This window comes from Gorilla gorilla, chromosome 2 (assembly GCF_029281585.2).
Source record: "Gorilla gorilla gorilla isolate KB3781 chromosome 2, NHGRI_mGorGor1-v2.1_pri, whole genome shotgun sequence".
Classification (NCBI taxonomy): domain Eukaryota; kingdom Metazoa; phylum Chordata; class Mammalia; order Primates; family Hominidae; genus Gorilla; species Gorilla gorilla.
In genome coordinates, this window is record NC_086017.1 from 18,712,864 (window position 1) to 18,737,670 (window position 24,807).

Here is a 24,807-nt window from a genome sequence, read left to right on the forward strand (position 1 = left end):
ATTTTGTGATGGCAGCCCTGGCAAACTAATACATGAGGGTTGGATGTTTAGCATCATCCCTGGCCTCCACCCATTGATACTGGTAGTATCCCTCACCACCCTCCACCTCCAAAAGTGTCTCCACACATTGCCAGCTGTCTCCTGGGGGGCAAAATCTTTCTGCCCACCCCACTGGGAACCATTGTTCTAGATGATCTTTGGCCACCTTTGTATTCCCAGTGTCAGCACAGTGACAGACATAGATAACCAAATATTTGCTGAATGAACTCATGTGCCTGCTTTCCCCGTCTTGGGTCTCACCGCTCCCTCACAAACTCCTTTTGCTGCAATTAAAGTAATAATTACTTCCAGTTTAATTTATAGACTACATAATTTGTCATGAAACAAACAGTTTTCATTTTGACATAATTTCTGACAACTCAGTGACATAAATATATCCATGTGAGCTCCTATTTTGTTTGACATGCTCACTTACCTCACATCAGTTCTGCTGATAGATTTGGTAAGTGGTGCTTTTAGTTTCCTTAATGCACCCCTCAGGATTTCATGCAAATGAAATTATTATGACAAATTTTTCTATAGCCATTTCTAACACAGGGAACTCATAAAGAAATCAAATGTCTGCACTTCACTGTGAAAACACTAAACTCTCAGCCATAATGAGACTCCACACATTATCAGAAACCCCAAAGCATACCAAAAAGACAACGTCAACGGAGACAGTCTTTGGAAGGGGAGGTCATAAATGTTGAATCTGGCAAATCATAAATTTCTTGTCTTAACATTGCCGCATTTGCTGTCATCTCATTTGAAAGCTGATGTGTTTGGGTTGGGTGGTGGCAGAGGGGTGGGAGTTGGGGGATGCTGGCTCTGAAATGCCAGAGAGGCATTATGAACTCTGGAAGCATCTGGCTACTGGTAGACATTTTACACAGATAGCAATTTCTGACCAATCCATTTCAATGATTTCTAACCCATACTCAACTATCCAGAGGATACTGTTTTAAGAACATTATTGTAAACTGATACACTCTATTCATTTACAAAATTCATTCATTGCATACTTTTTGTTTAATAGCTTGGATTCAGTGTTACAGATTTGATTGACCCAAGTGAAAAAATACTGACACTAATCATTTTTAAGTGCTATTTCAGAAGAATATGCGCAATGTTTCTAAGTTATTGTGCCTTTGTGACTGTCGTAGCTTTAAATTATAATACTAATATCCTACTCTGAGAAATGTGTAAGACACAGGTCTAACAAACAACTACATTAACCTTGGGCAACAACCATCATGGAGCTGCTGTAACACAGGCATGGTGGTGGCGTGCATCGGTACTTACACACACCAAGGATGTGAACTGACATCCCGCCTTTCCAAAAACAAACATTTAACTCAACTGTTTCTTGCATTAAAAAAGTTGAAAGAATCCTTTTGTGAGGCTGGATTCTCCATGGAAGAGAAGGGGAATGGCCTAAGGACATTCTGAAATTTAATTACCAAACCAAACCAAACCAAACCAAATCCCTGTGCCAAAGTGCCAAAGAGTCTACCTCCTCTGCAAAGCTGGTACCTGTGTGAAATGTCAGTATTTTTAGAGAGAGATGTTTTAGAGGCAGGAGGCAACTGACCAAGCAAGGATATTTTGTAACATTTTTCCCCTCTGGAAAAGCAGAAAAGAATGAATATCAGCTAACCGTAATATTTAGAATTTAGCATCTTTCCTTGGGCATTTATAAATAGAAAATCTATCTGTGGCAACCAAAAGTACGGTATTCTAATCAATGCATTTGAAAAGTCAGCAAAAGCCCACATTAATTCCTATTACGCTTGTTTCTTGGTTCAATCTCAGCACTTTCAGCGGCTCTTGTGCGGCGATTCTGTCTTGGACTTACTTCTGTGTCTTGAAGATCGTTTCTGAAGACAGAAAAAGGAAATGACATCTTGGAAAGTAATGATTATTGTACAGCAGTTTCTAGTTTACAAGTGTTTTCACACATATTATTTCGTTAAAACCTTGAAATAATCCTCTATTCTGTTGATGAATTCATAATTGTTATTATTAGTATTTCCACTTTATGAATTAGTGAGTTAGCAAAGATCACAGATAGTAAATAAGCTCTGAACCCCTTTTTCTGAATTAAAATTTAGGAGTTTTATGCTTCTGTTTAGCATGTAGAGGGCTGGGAAAAAAAGGCAAACAAAAAGCTGCTCCCATCCTAACAAGAAAAAGCCAGACAGTCTAACAAAATCTTAACTCTGTTTGATCCTTCAGAGACCTGAGGTTTTAAAGGAACTAAGAAAGTAAAATTCCAAAGAAAAATATGCCCCTCCAAAGATGGGCCACACTTCTCTCACTTTTGGCAGAGTGTTGGAGAACGAGGTGGCTGCCATACAAACAGGTAAGAAGAATCAGCTAAGATTTTCCTAATTTCTTAAATACAGGCTAGTATTGCAGGCCCCTGACACAAGGAGAGTCTGCACACACTTGCCAGCTCTTTTCCACGAGCCTCCGTCAGGTGCTCACAAGAAAGACTGGGAGCAGGACAGGTGAATGGAGAGGGGCCACTTCAGTGGCTACTGGGGACAGGAAGAAGTCCTGCCTGCTTTCCTGAATGCTTCTCTCCCAAGAAGCACAAGCTTTTCAATTGCTGAGGGAAACACAGGAAACTCCCCCTGGGGCTCTAGCAAAGACCTATGGCCTCTGTGGAAGGAACAGAGGTGAAATCAGTCTGCCTCAAGGGGAGGCATATGACTTCATTTGCAGGAACGCAGGCAAAGATTCACTGCTGCAGGGGAAATGGTAGAAACTAAAACCTCTACCTTACAGGAGGGGCAGTAAATCATCTCCAGCTGATGACCTTACACTGACACCACGCAGAGGTTTAGTCAAGTAGCCAGATACCATGGGAGGAGGCGGAAGTGCTGAGAAAGGCCCACCCCTGAGACTCAGGCACACAGGGCCTACCTAAGACTCAGGCTAGACTGAGATAACAGTGAACCCCGGCTGTTTCCCACCATCAGCCTAGCAACAAGCAATAAGCAGGAGCAGGAAATGGCTGAGGGAGAGACACAGACATGGTGAAGATATGCCCCTATTTGGTGCAGGAAAGCAAGCATGGCTGAAAGGAAAATAGGAGCAAAATCAATGAGAAAAACCCTCTGGCAATCCAGACCCAACACTAAGCAGAAGTCAAAGCAGCCACCTGCTAGAGTAACTTGAAGTGGATGCACTGAAGGTCACATTAGTCACTAGGAAACTCCAATCCAGGTCAACTCTGAATTACCCAGCTCAACTCCCCACACTAATGACCCAGTAGAAGGATGTGCATTTCTAGGCACAAACACTATTGACCTCAGTCCCTATGGTCCTTCACTGCATGGCCCGCATTCAAAAAGTATGATACACAATGAAGCAAGGGAAAAACCCATTTCGAGATGGAAATTCCTTCAATAGGCTTTAAGTGCAATACACAAAGTTGATAAAAAGACTTAGTGAACTTGAAGGTATGTCAATAAAAACTAGATTAAGATACAAAGAGAAAAAGGAGTATGTGAGGGGGTGCACATAGAATAGAGCAGCCAAGAGCTGTGGGACAATAAAAATGGCATAACATGTGTATAACTGTAATACCTGGAAGAAAGGAGAGAAAGAACTATGGAAAATAAATATGTAAATATATATGGCTGTGGATTTTCTAAAAATGTTGAAACACATCAAATCAAGATCAAAGGTGGTCAAAGAACCCCAATCATGATAAATACCAAAAATAAACAACCAACAAACAAGATCTCTCCAGGATTTGTTGTTGTTGCTGTTTGCTATTATTGTTTAGTGACTTTTCTAAACCAATCCTATAAATATGTATTATTTGTTGTATATGGCAACTAAAAGTGTCTGCTTGATTAGCTTTGTAGTCCACTAATGATTGAACAGTTCCTTTGACATCTGGAACCAATATCATACAGAAACTCAGCAAAACCAGTCTTTGCTGAGGGGTTCTGTGTCTGTGCTAGGGCATGCAATCAACATTCACTCAACACTCAGTGGACAACTCTGCCTTAGCCTTTACTTCCTGCTTGCACACAGCCTCATGGTTAACGAGAGGTGAAAGTTTAGTGCTTCCTTAGGTCTTTCGTAAGCATGCACGGAAGCTCTATGAATGAGAGTGACCCTCTAGATTCCCACGAATATTTTATAGCTGTTCAAAACCCCCATGGAAATCTTATTCTTCAGCTTTTACCATTAGGCTTTTTGGTTAGCATATCATTTACCCCAACTGTTATCTACCACCTCAGACAGCTGCAAAGCTAGTCAAATGCCTCTAATTGCTTTCAACAAACACCCTTAGATAAAAGGCTTTTTGAATTCAGCAAGCTCCAAGTCAGGTAAAGTAAAGATAGTCTTGCAAGTAGAGTCTTCCAGGGAACCATTAGACAGGCTAAGTAAAAATTCTCTGGGAATGTGGCTTTAAAGGGGCTCCAACCCCACTCTGCCTTCTCAAGGTATTCTCATACCTTGTTTTTAATAATCCTTTAACAATTTTCAGTAATATTTTCTTTCCATGTTTCCCCTCTTTGATTTGCCTTTATGATAGCTGGCAACAGACACAGCTATTGAGGTAGTGCAAGAAGTCATCTATACTTCTTCCACTTCCTTAGCAGGGGAGTTCCTGGCAAGGATCTCAGTGGTGCTCCCAGAACAATTCTCTAAAACACCTCATCCCCTAAGATGCAAGAATCCTAATAGAATAACCCAACCCATATTTTTTTCCATGCATGTAACACATTGACTTACTGGAATAACACTTCATAAGATCTCACAGGTACAGCAGGTTTTTAAATTCTTGGTCTCCAGCAGGTATTACTAATGAATTTCTTTTAGTAAAATTTGACAATAGCATGTTAGCCAGATGGGAGGATATTCCTGGGGAGGGCCACAGTGAGGCATCTATCTACTGTTAAAGTGTTGAATCTACTGAATGCAAAAACATGCCTTAGGAGATCTGGCCATTCATCATCAGCCTGCTTCCAATACACATTATTTCCAGGATTACCTACTTTCCTTCTTGGTAGGCCCATAGAAAGAATCTCTTAGTGTGTGGCTCTCCTTGCCTCACGTTGATTACAGAGACAGTGGTCAGATCAAGGACCACTGTAAACAGGCCTGAGTTTCCTTTTATTCATTTTTTTAAAGATGGGACTCACTGTTTTCTTGCTGCAAGTACTTTCAATTACAGTAATTGTATCATTTAACAAACATGACAGGCTCATAAGTGCATGCAAACAACTTCTTATAGGTTTAAGATGAAATGTAAACTATTAATAGAGAAAATGATTCTTCCTTTTCCGATTTTATAAGATTAGAGAAAGTCATTTTCTAAAATTTTCTTTTAAAGGCACTATGAGATAGAGACAAAGAGTTAGCAAGATTTTTAAGTGGTGTTAGCTTAAAAATCAAATTTACAACTTTGGAAAGGAGGCTTTATTTCTTATAAATGATTACAGCCAGAAAGGTGACCACTCTGACAAGGCTGAGAAGTGTTAACTCTGGGAGAGCCCAAAAGACAGGTACTGTAAGGGAGGGAAGAGGGGAAGGGATTTATGGTGAATGTGTGGACCAAACATACATATTCAACAGGTTACAGGAGGAGCTATGATTATTCATAAAGGGGGATCCTAATGCATGTCCTAATGCATGCATGCATGTTTCACACAACCCATGTTCATTCTGGGGTGGAGACTTAACATTTAAATACATTACAGTTAGGCCTTATATGTCAAAAGGTCTTTCTAGGACATAAAGGCACCCAACTGCTCAGCCACTATAAAACTAGCCAGAACCAGTCCATGGTCAGTGGTCTCTTATCAGGAGAAAGTTATTGAAATCAGTCTCTTGTCAAACCAATGCTGTAGTTATAGCTTGTGGAAAAGGGGGTCAGTTAGTCAGCATCTGGCAGTTGTATAGATGTGCTACAATTGTTTTAACATTGTTTATCTCAAGGCCAGTGCTTGTTTAGCCGCTAGAGAAAAAGAAAAACCTTGTGGCAATTAGAACATAATTACTCTTTAAGTGTGGGGTGATTTACTTAACCCTTGCCTGGCAAGGCCTTAGGTCTTGTCTATAATTTGGTATTTTATTGCCACAAAAAAATCTGTTCTGTCAGTCCTATGATCTCTATTCTAACATTAATGTTGGCCAGTTGTTATGTCTACACTGCAAAAGGGAGGAGGTATAATGAGGCATGTCTGACCTCCTGTGCTGTCATGGCCAGGGACTGTTTTTAAGGTTTCTGTGGGTTCCCTTGGCCAATAGGGGAGTCTCTTCAGTCAGCTGATGGCTTAAAATTTTGTTTTTAGTTTACAGTGGTGATCCTTATTCATTCACAGGTTCTTGAAGCCAAGTAAGAACATAGAATCTACTAGTGAATACACTCAGATCCCATAAACACTGACTAACTGACTGACAGACACATTCATTCATTCACATATTTATTGAGTGCCTATGCTGGGCTGCCCAGGCACAGTGCTAAGTGCTAGGGATTTAAAATCCAGTGTACTTACTCACTAGAAAGGGTGAGAGTGCTGCTGGAGCAAAATCAGGGGCTTCTGAACAGAGTATGAAGAAAGGAATGTCAACTGCTATCTAGATGAATAAAGGGGAAAGGGCAATTTGGACAGAAGCAGCGGCATGTGCAAAGGCCAGAGGCAACGCGGTGTAACTCATGAGGCAACTGTGAGTGGTGCAGCTTGGCAGCTTGGCCAAAGCCACATTTGTGGGGTGGGGAAGTGAGGGAATAAAATTCCATGAGCCAGCCAGGTAGGCTGGGGCCAGAACATGAAAAGCCTTGGATGGTGGAGAGCTACTTTAAAGTCTAAGGGGGAAAATACCTGTATGTTACGTTTCACTGGCAAAATGAACTGGTAACAGACCAAGGCAGAGAGACAGCTAGACAGTGGTTGCTGCAAGCTGGAAAGTAAAGGGCCTGCAGGAGTAAGCAGTGGCACAAAGGGATTGAGACAGTACAGAAGCTGCCCCAGCTATACCTAGGAGCTTGTTAAAATGCCAATCATTAAGCCCCTTCCTAAAGCTACTGAATCAGAATCGCTAGGGGTGGACTTCACTAATCTGTAGTCTAACAAGTCCTCCAGGTGATTTTAAGTCTGTGAACCACTTATTTATAGGACTTTGCAAGTGACTGCAGGTGAGTGGTAAGGGAGAGTGAGAAGTTTAAAATAACTGCTAGGTTCTGGCTTGAACAGTGGGGAGGACTATGATCCTACCATTCACTGAGAAGAGGGGACACTGGAGGAGAAGCAGATCTGGAGCAAAGGGCTTAGACTCACTGAAGCATATATATTTTACTCACGTTTATGTGTAAAGAAACTGAGACCCCAAAATGTGAAGTAACACCAGGACCATTTTCTATTTTCATTCTGTTCAATGTAAATATATCTTGCAGCTTGTTGTTGTTGCTTTTTGGTTAGCATATCATTTGCCCCAACTGTTATCCGCCACCTCAGACAGCTGCAAAGCTAGTCAAATGCCTCTCATTACTTTCAACAAACACCCTTAGAGAAAAGGCTTTTTGAATTGAGCAAGCTCCAAGTCAAGTAAAGTAAAAGTCTTGCAAGTAGAGTCTTCAGGGAACCATCAGACAGGCTAAGTAAAAATTGTGTGGGTGTGTTTCCTATCTATTATGATGCTTTGACATCATAATATATAGCCTTTCTAGCTGGGGAGAGATTGCCCTGCTGGCATAAGGAGAGGCTGGTCAATTCTCAGAGACAGCAACGGGCCCAGCCAGGAGTATGCCTGTGACATGCAAACTAACCAATCCAGAGTCACAACTCCTCTATCTGGCCCCAACACCCTAAGAGGCAATAGCCCTCTGCCTTAATCATGCCAGGGCCAGGTTCTAGGTAACTAGGGACCACTCCCATAGCTTGGAGCCACTGAAATTATTCAAACTAGCCAGTCCTGCACTGTTCACCCCACCCTGCCTTGCCTTTCCTGAGAAAACCCCTATCAGGGTTCTAGCCTAAAGCACTTCCCTTGTTCCTGTCTTCTGCCTCCTGACCACACTAGTGTCTTTCCCTTGTGGACCTGCACAGTGTGCCATGCCCTGTCTCTAGGACCTGTGAGTATAATGAAACTTGTTTTCCTGAGCCTCTCCTGTGTCTCGTGGCCACACCTGACTAATCATCTCATAAAAGAATACAAAATGTAGATATAAGACCCCAAGACCAGTCTGCAGAAAATAAGTTTCCTGCTGCTTACAAAAACACTGCTTTATATGGAGCCATGTGTTGCTAACGAAACCTCTAAATCATTTGTGGAATTAAGAGAATGTGTCGGAACTGATATGGTATGTTCTAAGACTAACATCTCAAATATGCCACTTGTGGTACTACAAAAAAATGCCTATAAGCTTAAGATGGGTATTTGTAGAACTGCAACATTTTGTTGAAAAGTAAAGCTCTGGAGGCTTTTCCTGATTCTGCTTTTAAAACTACATCACAGCATAAGTTCTTCCTTAGAAGGAACTGCGGCTGTTTAAACTATTCTATATTCTGCTGAAATCAGGAGGCCTGGATTCTGATCCTGGTGGTATCACTAACTAGTCCTCAGACCTTGACCAAGGGTCAGTTTACCTCTCTGGAGCCGAGCTTCCTTCTCTATAAAACAAATGGGTTGGGCTAGATGAGCTCTTGTATCTTTCTCGCTTTAAAAACTGAAATGATAGGATTTGTTTTCTAAGTGCTTTCTGGTAGCAATAACTTTAAGAAGTTATCATTATCAAGAGCAGGCTTGGGCTCAGGAACTCTGGGCTCATAGTCACTGGTGTCAGAGTTAGTTCAGTATGAAGAGGTACAAGAGGAAAGTAGTTAGCTAAGGAGTCTCCTCCTCTTCCAGAACTCAAAGTTAAATAATGCTTAGGTGAGAGACAGTAATGCAGCCAAAATCTCAAACTTACATAAAATGCTACTGCTTGAACCACCAAATATCTCATAATAAAACCATGTGTGCCCTGGATACACCATACTTTTCCACTCTCCCAGTGATTCAGCTATGAAACTACAAAATGTCAACTGCACAGCAAGCCTCTCCTCCTTTGGAAAGATAGTAGAGTTTAATGGTTGAGGGTGCTGACTTTTGACAATTAGGTTAGAATCTCATCTCCATCACTTATTACTTATTGCTATATGACCTTGGGCTGGAGACTTACCCCTTTGAGCCTCAGTTTCCTCACTGTAAAACAGGGATAATAGTACATCATAGTGTTATATTTAAATGAGATCACACATGTATTTACTATGAGTTAGGCTCATGTTGACAGTGGGGTTAAAATGCCTAACTTATAAGCCAGTGGGAGTGATGGACAAACAAATAATCATATAAATGTGCTGGAAAGAGATGGACACAGTGCTGTAAGCGCCTAAAGTAGGAGGACTGGATCCAGGAAGAACTTGAGCTGCTGAGTAGGGGTGTAAACTAGATGAAAAAATAAAGAACATTCTGGGTAGAGGGACAAGTTCAAAGGCTCTGTGGTGGGAGAGAGCTTTTCATGCAGGAGGACCTAAGACATCTATATGATGAAGCAGAGAGAATATGAATATGAAGTAAATAATAAGAGATGAGTCTGGAGAAAGAGATCCAATCATTTAGGACCTTTTAGGCATATTAAAGAGTCCCTTCTTGAACTTAAAAGGAACAAGAAGCCATTCAAGATTTTTAGAGCAGAGGGATGAGTAACAGTGATCAGATTTGCATTTTGAAAAGATCGCTCTAGCTGCATTATGGCAATTACATAAGATTATAATACCATGTTTTTACTGTACCTTTTCTAGGTTTAGATACACTGACAGGTACCATTGTGTTACAAATGCCTAACTGTAAAATGCTGTACAGGTTTGTAGCCTAGCAGCAATATGCTATACCCTAGAGCCCAGCTGTGTGGTGGGCTATACCATCTAGGTAAGTATACTCTGATGTTCCCACAACAATGAAATCACATTTCTCAGGAGGTATCCCCATTGTTAAGTGATGCATGACTGTATTAATTGCCCATAAGAACAATTTATCCATACAGAAATAACATCTGATACATAACTACAGTTATTACATAGGATTCCATTTCTTAGCAGAAATATATAGAAACAAGTAGTAAACTGAAAATCTTTACCTTGCATGAGGATTACTACTTCTTTAAACCAGAAAGCACAAATATAATTTTGTTTGAAAATCAGCTGCATAGAAGTATAATTTCTCAGGTCAAAGTGCATGCTTATTTCATGATTATGAGAACTCACTTATGTGATGCTTCCCAGGCTTCCTCTTCTTCTAAAAGATCTCTTATGATGTCTGAACTGGAACTAAAAGGATATGTATATCAGTATTGACAGACAATAAGAAGACTGTATCGTCCCATTTATATAAAATTCTAGAAAAAAACAAATGAGTCTATTGTGACAGAAAGCAAACCAGTGGTTACCAGTAAGAGGAAGGAGGGAGAGTGGGGGTGGGCAAGGAAAGAGAGAGCCAAATGTAGTTTCCATTAGGAGAGGAGGAGCAAAGGCCAAAGGCGCTGAAGAACACTGAGGCAGATTTTACCATCTTTAGTATTTTCCACTAGCCAGGGAGGCTGAGATTCCCTGCCACCCCTACTTCAACAGAAGTTGTTCTAAACCCTTCTATTCACAAGACCCCAGCTCCTGCTAATCCTTACCTTGGAGAGAACTACTCCAATTTAAACAAAGCTGAAGCTGTTTTAACCCAACCTTTTCATTCCCTTCTCTCTACTCCAGTGTCATCCATTCTTCTTTACCTGATGTGCTTAAGGTACTGTTTCTCAAGCTTTTAAAACTATCATCTTCCTAAGCAGCCCTTTTACACTTTTCCCCCAATCCCATGAAATTTTAATACCACAAATATGATGTCTATTTGTTCATGTGTTGTGTGTATGTGTATACATACACACACACACATGTATAAAGCATATATATATAAATATATATATATATATAATCTGTGTTTTATGCATATACACAGTAACCTTTTTACCCACTCCCCACCCCCACGATAAACAAAATTCCACCCTTTGGGGGTGATACTGCTCCTACTGAAAACCCACGAGCTAGGGAAATGGGAGCTGCGGAGGATCATGTAGTTCTGGGGCCTGGCAGGGGTCACAGAGTTGGAGAAAGAGTAAAGTAAGCTTCTTGCCAACACCCCCGTGTGCTCCACAACACACACAATTTTTTTTTTTAAACAGGAAGGTTACAAAGCATCTCTACTATTCTAGCTAAGAAAGGAGGATGGCCAAGCCTGTCAACTAACCTAGTAGAGTCTGTGATCAATTTACCTAGGGGCTTTGAAATCACCAGCACAAATCACTGATTTGTTAAAGGAAAATATTTGCAGTACACTAATGACATAAATCTAAGAGGTTTTTGCTATGCTACCTCAGTGAAAACAGATGTCAGAGGTGGTTAACAAAAAGCACATCTCAGAAGTTGCCTGCAATCTCCTCTTCCTCTGTGACTTCAATGTCACTGCCCAGCCAGGCTGCACAGCTCCCTGGTATCTTCAATTCCCATTATCTTTCCTTCTGCCCCACCTCAGGCACTCACCTGAATGGTAACCAAATCACTAAATGGACTGATACAAAATTTGGGAGGTTCAGAATTTTATCTAAAATGAAGTTTCAGGATTATCTGCTATATCTGCTGTTCCAATTCTAGTCACCACTGAAAAACACAGTTGATGCTAATACAATTAAAATACCAGACAGAACTGCTCATTCCTTTTTAAAGTAATGTGCTTATTACTATATCTGCTCAAAAACCACATTCCTAAAATTAAACATAGTTTCACAAATAGGATTTTACAAAAAGACACTTAGGTATAGCAGTCAGTGTTACTAAAATTATCACTCTCAGATCGCTTCCCTGTGGATAAAAGCAATTAATATTTTTGAAGTCTTAGTCATTTTAATATGCCCTGAGGATCAAAAATTCCTTTAATATTCTTTGAAGACATTTTAAAAAATCCTCCAAAGGAGAAAATTAATTACTCATTCTGATATTTCTGGGGTCAGAGCATATACAGGCCTACACAACTGCAGCTTTAAAGTCTAGAACGAGGAACTTTTTCAGCTTGTCTACTATTTGGTCTTGAAACATTCTGGAAGACCACGCTTCAAGAAGCTGGATGAATGTAAGATTTGGTACATGAACGTTACAGCTCCCCTGTGGAAGGGCATTCAAATGGCCTTCTCTGATGTCCCTACTGGTCCAGGCTACAGTGGATATTAATATATAGATTACATGTGAGAAAGACTCACTGGCAAAGATTCAAAATCGAATCTTGAATTCGATGGAATTCCCAACCTTGGTCCAGGAAGATATTAATAGGCTTATTTAGAACACCTGCAATTTATTTTTCACACCTTTTAGTCAGCTTTTAGCCTTCTTTTCAGGTCAAAGTTGCAGAAATGTAAGCTAATTCCGTGTGTGTGCGTGCACACACACATGCACACCTTGGCCAAGCTGGTTTTTCTGTAATATCTCACTCTTGTCATTCTCTGATGGAAAGTAGCACAGCTTCTTCAGCAAAGTAAAACACTATCTTCGCATATTCCTTTTGTAGCATCTTATTTCATTCTACTAGTAAAGAATTTACTACTGAAGCTGAAAAGTAAGATGTCAAATACCTACGGCAAATGTATGACTGGTAATGTTAGTTAGAGAGAAAACCCTCAGATTTCAGTGTCAGACAAAGTTAAGTTGAGGTCCCATTTCCGTTACTTACTGTGTAATTTTGGGCCAGTTACTTAACTTTCCTCTGTGTCAATATCCTCACATATAAAATCAGGATAATGATACATGTATTTCTTAGGGCTTTTTAAAAGCTTATTCAATGTAACACATTAAATATTTAGCATAGAGCTTGGTACACAGTAAATGTTCAACAAATGTCAGTTCCATTTTCATAAAACAGATTTGGGTCTGAATTATCTGAATAATTGCCTCAGCACCATGCTCCAATTTGCCCGAGAAAACCTGATTATTATGTGCTCTATTTTAATCTTTGATTTCCACTGTTTCTATGACACCAGGGTGTAAATTCATCAGAACCAGCATGGCAGGTACACAGGGTACTGCGGGGTAGGAAAAAACGCAAACATCTGCTATAAAAATCCTGAGGATTAAGGATTACCTACAAGCGGAATTTTTCTAGTATCTAGTAGTTACCCGCCCATATTTCTTCCCTTAATTGTGGCACTAATTTGAACGCGGTTGAGTATATCCAATTTAAAACAATAACTCTTCAAGGGTAGATCACTGGAGGATCAATGCAGGACGACATGCCTACCAGACAATGGTACTAAAATAAATTCTGTCAGCTACCATGAATCTTTCCTCAAACCCCTATTTTTAGTAATCTGTAAGATGAACAATAGTTTATATGCCAAATATTTTAGCAGTTGGCTAACGTATTAGAATAGTAAAGTTCCAGGTTCCAAAAAACTCATTCAATTATGACAATGACAAAAATTATCATGTTCTGAGCAACTACCTCTACAAGCCACAGTGATAATTACCTTGTACACATTAGCTTTTTTAAATTTTTTTTTTTTTTTTTTTTTGAGACAGGGTGTTGCTCTGTCACTCAGGCTGGAGTGCAGTGGTACAATCACAGCTACTGCAGCCTCAACCTCCTGTGCTCAAGGAATCCTCCCACCACATCTCCTGAGTAGTTATAGGTGCATACCACCACGTCTGGCTAATTTTTAAATATTTTGTAGAGATGGCATCTCCCTATGTTGCCCAGGCTGGTTTCAAACTCCTAGGCTCAAGTGATCCTCCGGCCTTGCTTGGCTTCTCAAAGTTCTGGGATTACAGGTGTGAGCCACCACATCCAGCCTTCACATTAGCTTTAATTCACAGAAGCACCCTAAGTTTTCTCCCCACTTGACAAAGGCTGAGAGAAATTAAAGTAAGTAGAAAAACAGGAATGGGAATGCAAAACTCATCTTCTTTTGCCACATTGTGCTGCTTCAATAGTGGTAGCAGAAAAATCAAATGCTACTGATTTTACCAGAGTTAAGAATACACTCCCCTGCCTACTTATCAATAAGGTTTTTGTCGCACAAACATCAACACAGTTCTGGAAAAAACAAGGCTAAGAGTTTCACTGCTCTCCACTAGAACTAAAGAAAGATAAAATGAAGACAGCTTAAGAGAAAATAATAAAAATAACTTACTAATACATGCAAAATCCTTAACAAGAGATGAAACCAAGCAACAATAAGTTTACGTTCTATGTACAAAGCATTCACAATATATGATCATCTAATTTGCTTTGTAGACTCATCCAGGGAAGTTAGAGGGACAAACAACAAAAAAAGCTATTATTCCATTTTTTCAATGAGGAAACTGAAACTCTGGGAGATTAATTTAAAATTCCACGTGCCAGGCACCTTTCCAGAGTCATAAAGCCAATGGCTCAGCTAACCTCCCACAATGAAACAAGGAAGACTGACTGCCAGGTACATGGATCTCAAGGAGTCATACACATTTCAAGGACTTGATGTCACAGTATCTTGGACAAAGATACATTCCCCTAAAACAAATGTTCCATTCATCCAAAAGATGGTCTGCCTCATGCACCACACCCAGTTTAAGTGCTTTTTTTTTTTTTTTTTTTTTTTTGAGATGGAGTCTCGCTCTGTCGCCCAGGCTGGAGTGCAGTGGCGCGATATCAGCTCACAGCAACCTCCGCCTCCCAGGTTCAAGCAATTCTGCTGCCTCAGCCTCCCGAGTAGCTGGGATTACAGGCACATGCTACTGCGCCTGGCTAATTTTTATATTTTTAGTAAAGGCCAGGTTTCACCATGTGGCCAGGCTGGTCTTCCTGACTTCAGGTGATCCACCTGCCTTGGCCTCCCAAAGTGCTGGGATTACAGGTGTGAGCCACTGTGTCCGGCCGAAGCTCTTTCAAAAATGCAAAAGATACTGAAGAACTATTTCATGTTCTCACATTTTCTCTAGAAACTTCCAACAAAAAAAAACTCACCACCTGAAACAGAATGAACCATTTAGCTTTCAGGGTATTCTAAAGTTTATAAATATTCCCACAAAAAAGGCTATAATAAAATACACACAGTAATGAGGTTTAGTAGAAAAAGATTTTGTGGCAACATTACATTCATCGAATGTCACATTTAAGTTATAAAATGAAACATAATGTCAACTTTCCAATAGCAATTATGAAGATTTTAAAAAATACAAAGCCATCATTGACTTACAGTAAGATACTTCACTTCCAACTTAGGATATTGTTCCACTAGTTTGATGTTTTTTCTCTCAATTTGACCAGAAACACAAACGCTTACTTAGTAATTTTTCTAATAATTCCAATACCCTCTAAATTACAAAGTTTCATTAATATATTTGTCTTCCTTACTGTCTACACCACCAAACTTCATTAACCAATTTATGATGATGATTAACACTGATGAGATGATTTCCAAAACTTTATAAAGAGTAAGGTTTAAACAGTACTTCTCTCTTTTTTGTTTGTTTGTTTGTTTAAAGTAGATTGATATATTTACATGGTTCAAAATCAAATGACATAAAAGATGTATACTGAGTTGGCCCACTTCCTCCTTTGTTCCCATCCAACCTGTTTTCTCGTCTCCAACATGCAATCACTTTCATTAGTTTGTTGTGTATTCTTCTAGTGTTTCTTTATGCAAAACCAAACAAATATAAGTATTCCTCCCCCTTTTAGAAAAGAGGTCACATGCTATACATGCTGTTCCGAACACTGGACTTTCCCATTATCCAGGAATCCTAGTTGAAATGCTGATTTTAAAATGTTTAGATCTAGTCCTAAAAAACAACCTGCAAAAATTCTCTCTTGCTATAGTCAAATCTGTTCCCTCTTTTCTGACCACCCCAACCCACACAGTTCCTGTACCCTCACATCTTTCACGTGCAAATCAAGTGAACTAACCCAAGCCCATCTGGGCACGCTGTCTTCTGGATCCTAAAACCCCCAGAACCAGAGTTTTCTGTCCAGGAGACATTCAGGACTCTTATTTTCAGAAGAACAAATTCTAAATCTGAAAAACTTGTATTTAATATGTACACTGATAATTTTTAACTTTAAAAACATGATAGATTCTACTCTGAAAAACAGCAGTGGACTGAATCTGTCTTCCATTATCCTCTAAGGTTCTGGAGCTACATGAAAACAGTGGAGTGGGGAAACTCATAAACCTATAACTTTAATATGTCACCTGTTCATTTAACTTTTAATCTGGCTTCAGTGCCTTCTGAGATTTGGAGAACAGCAAAAACAAACAGAAGAAAGCATTATATCTGAATTCAGAAAACTGGCTTTACCATTCATTAGGATCATGAGATTAAGTCACTTAATTTCTTTTTCGACTGACTCAATCATTGCCTTACCTGCCCCAAAACAGGGGCGCTTCAAATGCTCTTGCTGTCCTTTCTACCACAGAAGCACCATGAGCCTATTTGTCCATGTATGTCCCACCTATTCAACTGTTCAATGGTGTATTCATATAATAAAAGCTAAGCTTCCTAATTGGTGTGTTCTCTCCCTCACCCACAGGGTAGTCGTACACTAGGCATTAATCCCTAGCCCACAGTGAGACGCAGGGTGGCTGAAACCCATGGCAGCATCATCTCTTTATCCTGGCATGCCACAGAAATACTATCATTTGCTATGTGTGCTGAAGAAAAGGATTAGGAAACATTGTATTAAAGATAGAAGAAAAAGAGAGAGAGAGAATACATTCCTTTTAAGTCAATCACTTTATATTCTTATAAAAAGTAAAGTGCTGTATTTTTTTAAGGAAAAAAAATAAGAACATTACGTTAGTTCCAAATATTGGAGTTCTCATGGATGTCTACAAAAATTCAAGTTCAAAAGAGAATTAAACATTTGTGCTTACATTTAACTTACAAACTTAAGAAACAAAAGATTATCCTCTCTGAGAGTCTAATGCAAAGGAAATTCTTTTTTTTAATTAGCAAAATATCCACTGCTACAACTAGACACTAAACCAAACTCTGAAGTTAAATGGGCAGGGAAACAAAATAAGGATGCTTCATTCTGTTTTTATTCTTTCAACTGTCAGCAGTATAAATGACTGATACAAATAAAAATCAAATAATAAAATATAGGGGGATAGTAGAAATCGCTCACAACACCGAACCCCACAAGGAAAAATGAAGTGAAAGACAAGGAATATCCCCAAAATGAAAATTTCCTCTACCACTTAAGCTTCAATTTGATTACAAGCGTCCTTGATAACAGAATCTGAGGGGTTGAGTATGAAGCTGGTGACGAGACTGGCATGTCTTCAGCACAGCAAGGCCAAATCTATGTAATATACTCATTAACCCCACCCTGAGAACGCCCAGTTGGACCAGATAAATAAATACCACATATCTCTAGTATGATGCTACTAAAGGAATTTGGTCTTGACTGGTAGTCCCTTCTAAGTTTGAATCTTTTCCTGATTTCTATGGTATCAGTTACCAGAATCAAATGGGTGTCTCTCTTGACTAAGTTTCAGCGTCATTAAACAACACTGGCACTAAGCAATGATTCTGATAGGTAGGCATTTTAAATCAGTACAATTCATTCAGAGGGCAATGCCTACATATCAGAATAATAAAGATAAGTGGCCAGGTACAGTGGCTCATGCCTGTAATTCCAGCACTTTGGGAGGCTGAGGTGGGTGGATCACTTGAGGTCAGGAGTTTGAGACCAGCCTGGCCAACATGGTGAAACCCTGTCTCTACTAAATGTACAAAAAAAAAAATTAGCCAGGCATGGTGGCACAGGCCTGTAATCCCAGCCACTTGGGAAGCTGAGGTAGGAGAAATGCTTGAACCTGGGAGGTGGAGGTTGCAGTGAGCCGAAATCGCACCACCGCACTCCAGGCTGGGCAACAGAGTGAGACTCCGTCTCAAAAAAATGAAAAAAAAAGTATTCAATAGAAACAAAGGAAGAGCTTTACCATAGCATCAGGTACATAAGTAGAACACTGGGAAAAACGTAGAGCTCTAACAGAAACTGAAGGGTCTGGTAAATTACAGTGCAGAGACATAACAGAATACTGTACTCATTAAAAAATAACAATTATAAACATAAGCTATTATGTTGGTGCAAAAGTAACTGTGGTTTCAATTACTTTTGTGCCAACCTATAGAAACGTAACATTTATGACATAACATTAAGTGAAAGACCCGAACAAAAAATGGTATGTGTGTGTGCATGCGTGTGTGTGTGTGTGTGTAAAATAAACCCTATATATTTTTTAAAATATCTTTTCAAAATGACTCATTACCAAACTTCTCATTTTTAAAGTTTCCCCATCTATTCTATTTACTCAGTTAAATTTTTCATTTCTTAACTCTCCTATGTGCCATGTCTTTCTGATCATTTCTGTTTTCCAATATAGTTGTTTTTATCTCCTATACTCATCGTCTTGACAAAAATTTCACTGTCTATCATGCTTTCTTTTCCAACGGTAGGAAAAGTATCTACATAAAGGCTATAGAGTAGAGACCAAACTCACCCTCTGATCCCTGCACTACCTTCCCAAATCCTGCCTTGTTATCACTGTGAAGAAGACCCAGCAGTAAAAGGGGACTGAAATGTAAGAGTGACACACCATGCCATGCCTCAAAGCTACATTCTAATTATTTCTGCCTATCTATCTACATGTGCATATGAAGTAGATATTTAAAATAATCAACTACTGCATGTTTCTTACCTATTGCATGAATCTGATTCTGATGAAGAAAGAACTTCTTGAATATCAATACAGCTAGAAGAATCCTCTTCTCTGTCAGGTTCCAATTCCTCTGGGGAGTCCAGCTTTGATTGAGAAAAGTGGTTTGTTACCGAGGTCATATTATCTTCCTGTCCTAGGAAAAAATAAATTTAAGAGTACCTTAAAATCTACAACTTCTGTATGCCTATTACTTCTGCAACACTTAATACTGCCATGTGCACTTAGTAAAGTTGAAGTATACATCACATAGATTCCAGAACTCTAGTGACAGCCAGAGAGCAAGAATTAACACTACAATGGTGCTATCTAATTATACTGTCCAGCCCATGTTTTTCCAAGATTAATTAGTTTAAAAATAAAATTTATTTTAAAACCAGAAGCAGGAAGAATCTTGTAATTCTAATGAGGCCTCTATTAACATATCACTAAGGAATTCTTGCATATTTCATAGATCAGAGAACACTGACAAACCAACATAAGAAGTATAACCAAAAAAAGACTACAGATTCAACTAATAAGACAACCACAATATTTGCTACTATTATATGATAGTGAATCTATCTGGACATTTTTCTAAACCTGTTAAATAGAATCTAATTATTCTCTATGGAAAAGGACAACTAATCAGACATAAGGAATATTTCCATTTGATCCAATACACATCACATTTCCATGCATTCTCTGTCATATTCTCAGATTTCAAGGTCTCTTATTGCAGATAAAAATAAAGACCCCAAAAAGCTGGAAGGATACAGTGTTTACAAAAATGTGGCATATGGGTATGGCGAGTTTTCTACAAATATGAGTGGAAGAACATCTGTGAAAGATTCTTTAGTGCCCAGGATTCTCCCACTCATCATGAACACTGCTGGGATTTTCATCTGTGCTGTCCTTAACTTTCAGGAACTGAGGAGGTACTTCACATGCAAGCTACATGTGCTAATAATACTACAGAGCTCCTTTCATGTGTTTCCTCACAGAGAAACGGAGCTTTCACACATCACTCATCAAGCACTTGTAGTGGTCTTCAACAAAGCACACTAAAAATACAATTGTCAAGGTTTGGTTATACAGAGAGAATTTATGGGGAAAGAACATAACAAATTCTTCAAAAAAACCTTGCCAACTTCATACAGTTAAATTTTTTTCAGAAATAGTTCTAAGTTTTTGTTACACTGAGAGAACAGCATACTTCACAAGAGTATAATTCCTAAAAATATGCTCCTAATGTCATCTGGCTGTCAATAAACTATCATTAGCAAAACAAAACAGCACCCTCTAATGTATATCTGGAAAAGGGAAAAAGAATTTAGCCAGGTTGACCATCCTGAACCTCTAGGAACTCCTCTTGTAAACAGATACCAGAATCACATTAAGAGGAGCCAACCCCCCAGTCAACTCGGTTCACCCAGGGACTGTATTACTCAACTAGTGAGGCGCATGCAAGCAAGCTAGCAAACCAGGGAACAGGAATTCAACTTAAAACAATCTTTTATTTTTGCACATTGTCTGTATTCTTTTCTTACTTCTTCCACTCTTACATACACTTCTAGAAGATATATTCCCTCTTGGGAACAAACAGCATTCAATAATCTGTGGGCATAAAAAATAAGTTATCCTTCCTACCTGCCCTTAGATCTCAGAATGCAGGACTCCAAAATAGAGCCCCAAGAGTGAGGCTCAGACATCAGAGCTCCCCAGAGACACACAACAAAAACAGGCTAAGTTTTCACTTGAGAGAATATGCAACTTGTTCACTTACATGAGCACTTCAATGTTCTAAAGAGCAACAATTATATTGGTTGTATGATGCTATACAAAATCCATCTTTTCAGTCAGTCTGTGTCTGTCTTCATCTCTCTCACATACCTTACCCTCGCAGACATCTCATTCATGCACAGCAATCTAAAAGCAGCAATCACCTTTGAACCCCAGAAAGAGTAATATTGATGTTCATAAATACATACAAGCCATCAATGATATTCAAGAGAAGTTCAGCTAATTAAAAAAACTTTTCTTAATGGGAAATATTCAGTCAGATTTTCTCAAGTGCTAAACTAGTTTCTAGAAATATCCTTTAACAATTGCATGAACAAGTTCGAGTTGTTCAATGACCATGAGTTACACACTGAGGCAGCACTTTATGCACAAATTGTTTATTAGTCACTAGGGAAATGCAAATCAAAACCACAATGACATACCACTTCATATCTACAATTTTTAAAAAATTTAAAAATCAGAAAATAACAAGCGTTGATGAGGATGTGAAGAAATTGGAACCCTCATGCTTCGCTGGTGGGAATGTAAGATAATGCAGCCACTATGGAAAAGTTTAACAATTCCTCAAAAGGTTCTAAACATAGAACCAGCATATGAATCAGAAATCGCACTCTAAGCTGAAACTTAAATATCTGAGCACCAATGCTCATAGCAGCATTATTTATAATAACCAAAAGGTGGAAATAACCATAGCAGATAAATGGATAAACAAAATATGACATATACATATTATGGAATACTGTTTAATCATAATAAGAAATTTTAAAATATGCTACAACATTGAAGGACTCTGAAAACATTATGCTTAGAGAAAGAAGCCAACACACAAAGACAAATATTATACAATTCCATTTATATGAGGTACCTGGAATGGGCAAACTCATAGACACAGAAAGTGGAATTGTTATTACCAGGGCTATGAGGCAGAGGGGACGGAAGAGTTGCTATTTCATGAGTGCAAAGTTTGTGCTGGGAATGATGAAAATGTTTTGGATATAGACAGTGGTGATAGTTACACAATATTGTGAATGTACTTAATGCCAACGACTTGTACATTTATGAAGGGTTAAAAAGATAAACACTGTGTTATGTATATTTTACCACAATATAGAAAAACATAATAAGGAATTTTCTTGCACATTTTCCCCCATTATGATTCCTTTTTGTTCACTGGTCCAAAGCCCAGGCAATAGAATTAAAATATTAATTTCAAATTTTAAAATGGATCAAAGTTAAGGAACGTGCTCTGTATTAGCCTACCAGGTATGTTAGCTTTAGACTGTTTGGCAGAACATTTCATCCAAGGTAAACACCAGTGTTCTATCACAAAAATAATTCACTCTCTTTACAGGATCTCCACCAATAAATTCTATACCTAGAAAACATCCTGAAGCTTAAATAACAAAGAAATTTATGATTTATCATTAACTGAAAGGACGATAGACAAAAAGAGATTGTTTCTTCAGGACATTCTTCCAACCATTTTCCCCATAGTAATAAATCTAGTTTACAAACTGCTACATGAAGTTTGTCTAAAAATACTTTTTCTCATTTCAAAGAACTAGGAACTCCAAAGTAAATTTCTTTGGTTTAATTTTTTCATATTAAAAGTAAATAATGAAATTCGACATGTCTGTTTTTAATTATAGTCTCTTACCCATGCATACAGAAGATAGCTTTTCTGTAGATTCATCTTCTTTTGTTATTGTTACTGTTTTTTGTGACATTCCAGCAATTTTCTTGTATCCTTTTCTAGCCTGATCCACCAGAAGCTGAAATTCACTCTTATGTTTTTTACCTGAAATTCAAAAGATCTTCTCAGTAAAGCTAGGACTATGAAAGTTAACCATCTACAACTGACAAACTGAATATCAAGAGGTGTGCAAGGGATGGGCATGGTGGTTTACGCCTGTAATCCCAGCACTTCAGGAGCCTGAAGTGAATGGATCACTTGTCAGGAGTTCGAAACCAGCGTGGCCAACATGGTGAAACCCCATCTCTACTAAAAATACAAAAAAAATTAGCCGGGTGTGGTATCACATGCCTGTAATCCCAGCACTTTGGGAGGCCGAAGTAGGTGGACCATTTGTCAGGAGTTCGAGACCAGCCTGGCCAACATGGTGAAACCCTATCTCTACTAAAAGTACAAAAAAATTAGCCAGGTGTGGTATTGCGTGCCTACAATCCCAGCTACTTAGGAGGCTGAGGCACAAGAGTCACTTGAACCTGGGAGGCAGAGGTTTCAGTGACCCGAGATTGCACCACTGCACTCCAGCCTGGGCAACAGGGCGAGACTCTGTCTCAAAAAACAAAACAAAACAAAACAAAACAAAAAAACAGAGGTGTACAAGCTTGCTCAAGAACAGCATCCTTAGGAATCACTTGCAATAAATTTAAAAGCTGCCAAGCATAAGAATACAAAGGGCTGGAGTGTCATGGAACCTTCTTTTTATCTTCTCCCTTCCTCAAATACAAATATGGAAACATGATATTCCTAGTTAGCTACTCTAGGTTTCTTCCCAAACTCCATTCTCTAGAAAGGCTTTTACATAATCATAAGAGCATGAAAGATGCCCGCTTTCTTAAATATATACAAATAATACCATTCTAACTTCCAGGATACAAGAGTACTAAGAGTATTCGCTGAATCTAAAATAGAAGCCTCTGGGAAAGTTGAATCCTAATAACAAAGGATGTCCGTCTACTCCAGCTCTCCTTTTTTTCTTCACATTTCCGGCCGGTTTCCCAGTAGAGCCCCTTTAAGATTCTAAGATCTCTCCCAACCAATTCTACCTTATCTTACGATACTATACTAACTCTAATCTTTATTTACTACCATTTTAACGCCTTTGAATATAATTAACCCTGACCTCAGGATCATCATTATTAATGTACCAATTTGTTCAATAAAGAGCAGCCAGTCATCATTACTGTATGGACTTTAGGGCATGTATTTGTGATTCTGAACCATGCAGCTGAGGTCACAGTTTACTTATCTAGCAACGTTAAATACTTAGGCCACAGTCCAAAGTAATGTCATAAATCCTGTAAAATTTTTAGGGAGAACCATACTACAAATGGTTAAAACAAAATTTTGACACTGTTTTCATACAAAAATCAACAATGTACTTTTTATCACTTGGTTTCTTCCATTTTCCTTAGCATAATACTAAGGCATAGGGAATTTACTGGGTGTAGGGAAAAAATTGTGCTTCAGTTGAACTATGGCATTGTCTAAATCTACTCTCCCAAGATTCCAGCCATTCACTGCCTTTGAGCTACGGTATAACTCTGTATGTTGCAGATAACTGAGAGCAATGGAAAATAATTCTCGTCTATAGATATGCAAAATCCTGTTGGGTGTTCAATTGACTTTCCTCCTCCAATGTGGAAGAAGCCAGTTTTTTGCCCATTATACATTCATTTCAACGTTCCTCATCTGTAAATGTGATGATTCTTTGGCTCCTTCTTTGATCACCTCATAATATCAGTCTTCTCTCTACTAATGAGTTTAAATCTTTAATAAAAACACATGTTCATTTTACATCCATATGAGAATGATGTTACTTGTTTTTGAAAATTTTAACACAAAAACAGAAAACACTAAATTGTGACGCACAAGGAAGAAAATAGTTGGATTCCTATACGTGAATATTGACAGGCACAGCAAAGACATTCAGGAAAGAATGCTCCTAATTACAATATTTTTATGTGTATGGCACAGGTATGAAAACTTCTAGTGAAACTGATGTTGGGCTATAAAATGTATGGCATATTTTAAATAAAAGACCAACTAAAATGTCAGCAAAAGAAATATATGCTGGCCGTAAAGATCACTGGAAAAAACTAACTCTTTAGAAACAAGTGAGATCCTATCTAGGATACAAGCTAGGTGATTTCTTTGAAGTCCTATTTCACTCTACGCACTTGAGGATAATTATCTGGTATTTCTCTGGCTGCTTGGAATCAATGGGCTAACACTACCACTATCATTATGTAGTTTCTATTAGGCGAGGGTGACACAGTACTATGGGATCTACATAATTTAGTTAGACCAGGTCTAAGCTATTTTCCTACTAAGGCCACTCCACTGTACATGTAAAGACTGGAGATTTAAGAATTAGTCAAGAAATTTGCTAAAGTAATCCCATTAATAGTTAAGGAGACTTAATGACTTATTA

General features: G+C 38.7%; 1 protein-coding gene across 1 annotated transcript in view; it reads right to left on the minus strand.

The window, feature by feature from the left end:
- Positions 1-329: 329 nt before the first annotated feature.
- RAD18 (RAD18 E3 ubiquitin protein ligase) overlaps positions 330-24,807 on the minus strand; it is an 84,718-nt gene continuing 60,240 nt past the window's right edge. Inside the window, exons 10-13 of the mRNA XM_019024543.3 lie at positions 22,284-22,424; positions 18,827-18,980; positions 10,317-10,379; positions 330-1,919 (exon numbers count right to left, since the gene is read on the minus strand). Of these exons, the coding sequence (XP_018880088.1) occupies positions 1,817-1,919; positions 10,317-10,379; positions 18,827-18,980; positions 22,284-22,424 (461 nt within the window). The 3' untranslated portion in view covers positions 330-1,816. The remainder of the gene's footprint in view (positions 1,920-10,316; positions 10,380-18,826; positions 18,981-22,283; positions 22,425-24,807) is intronic.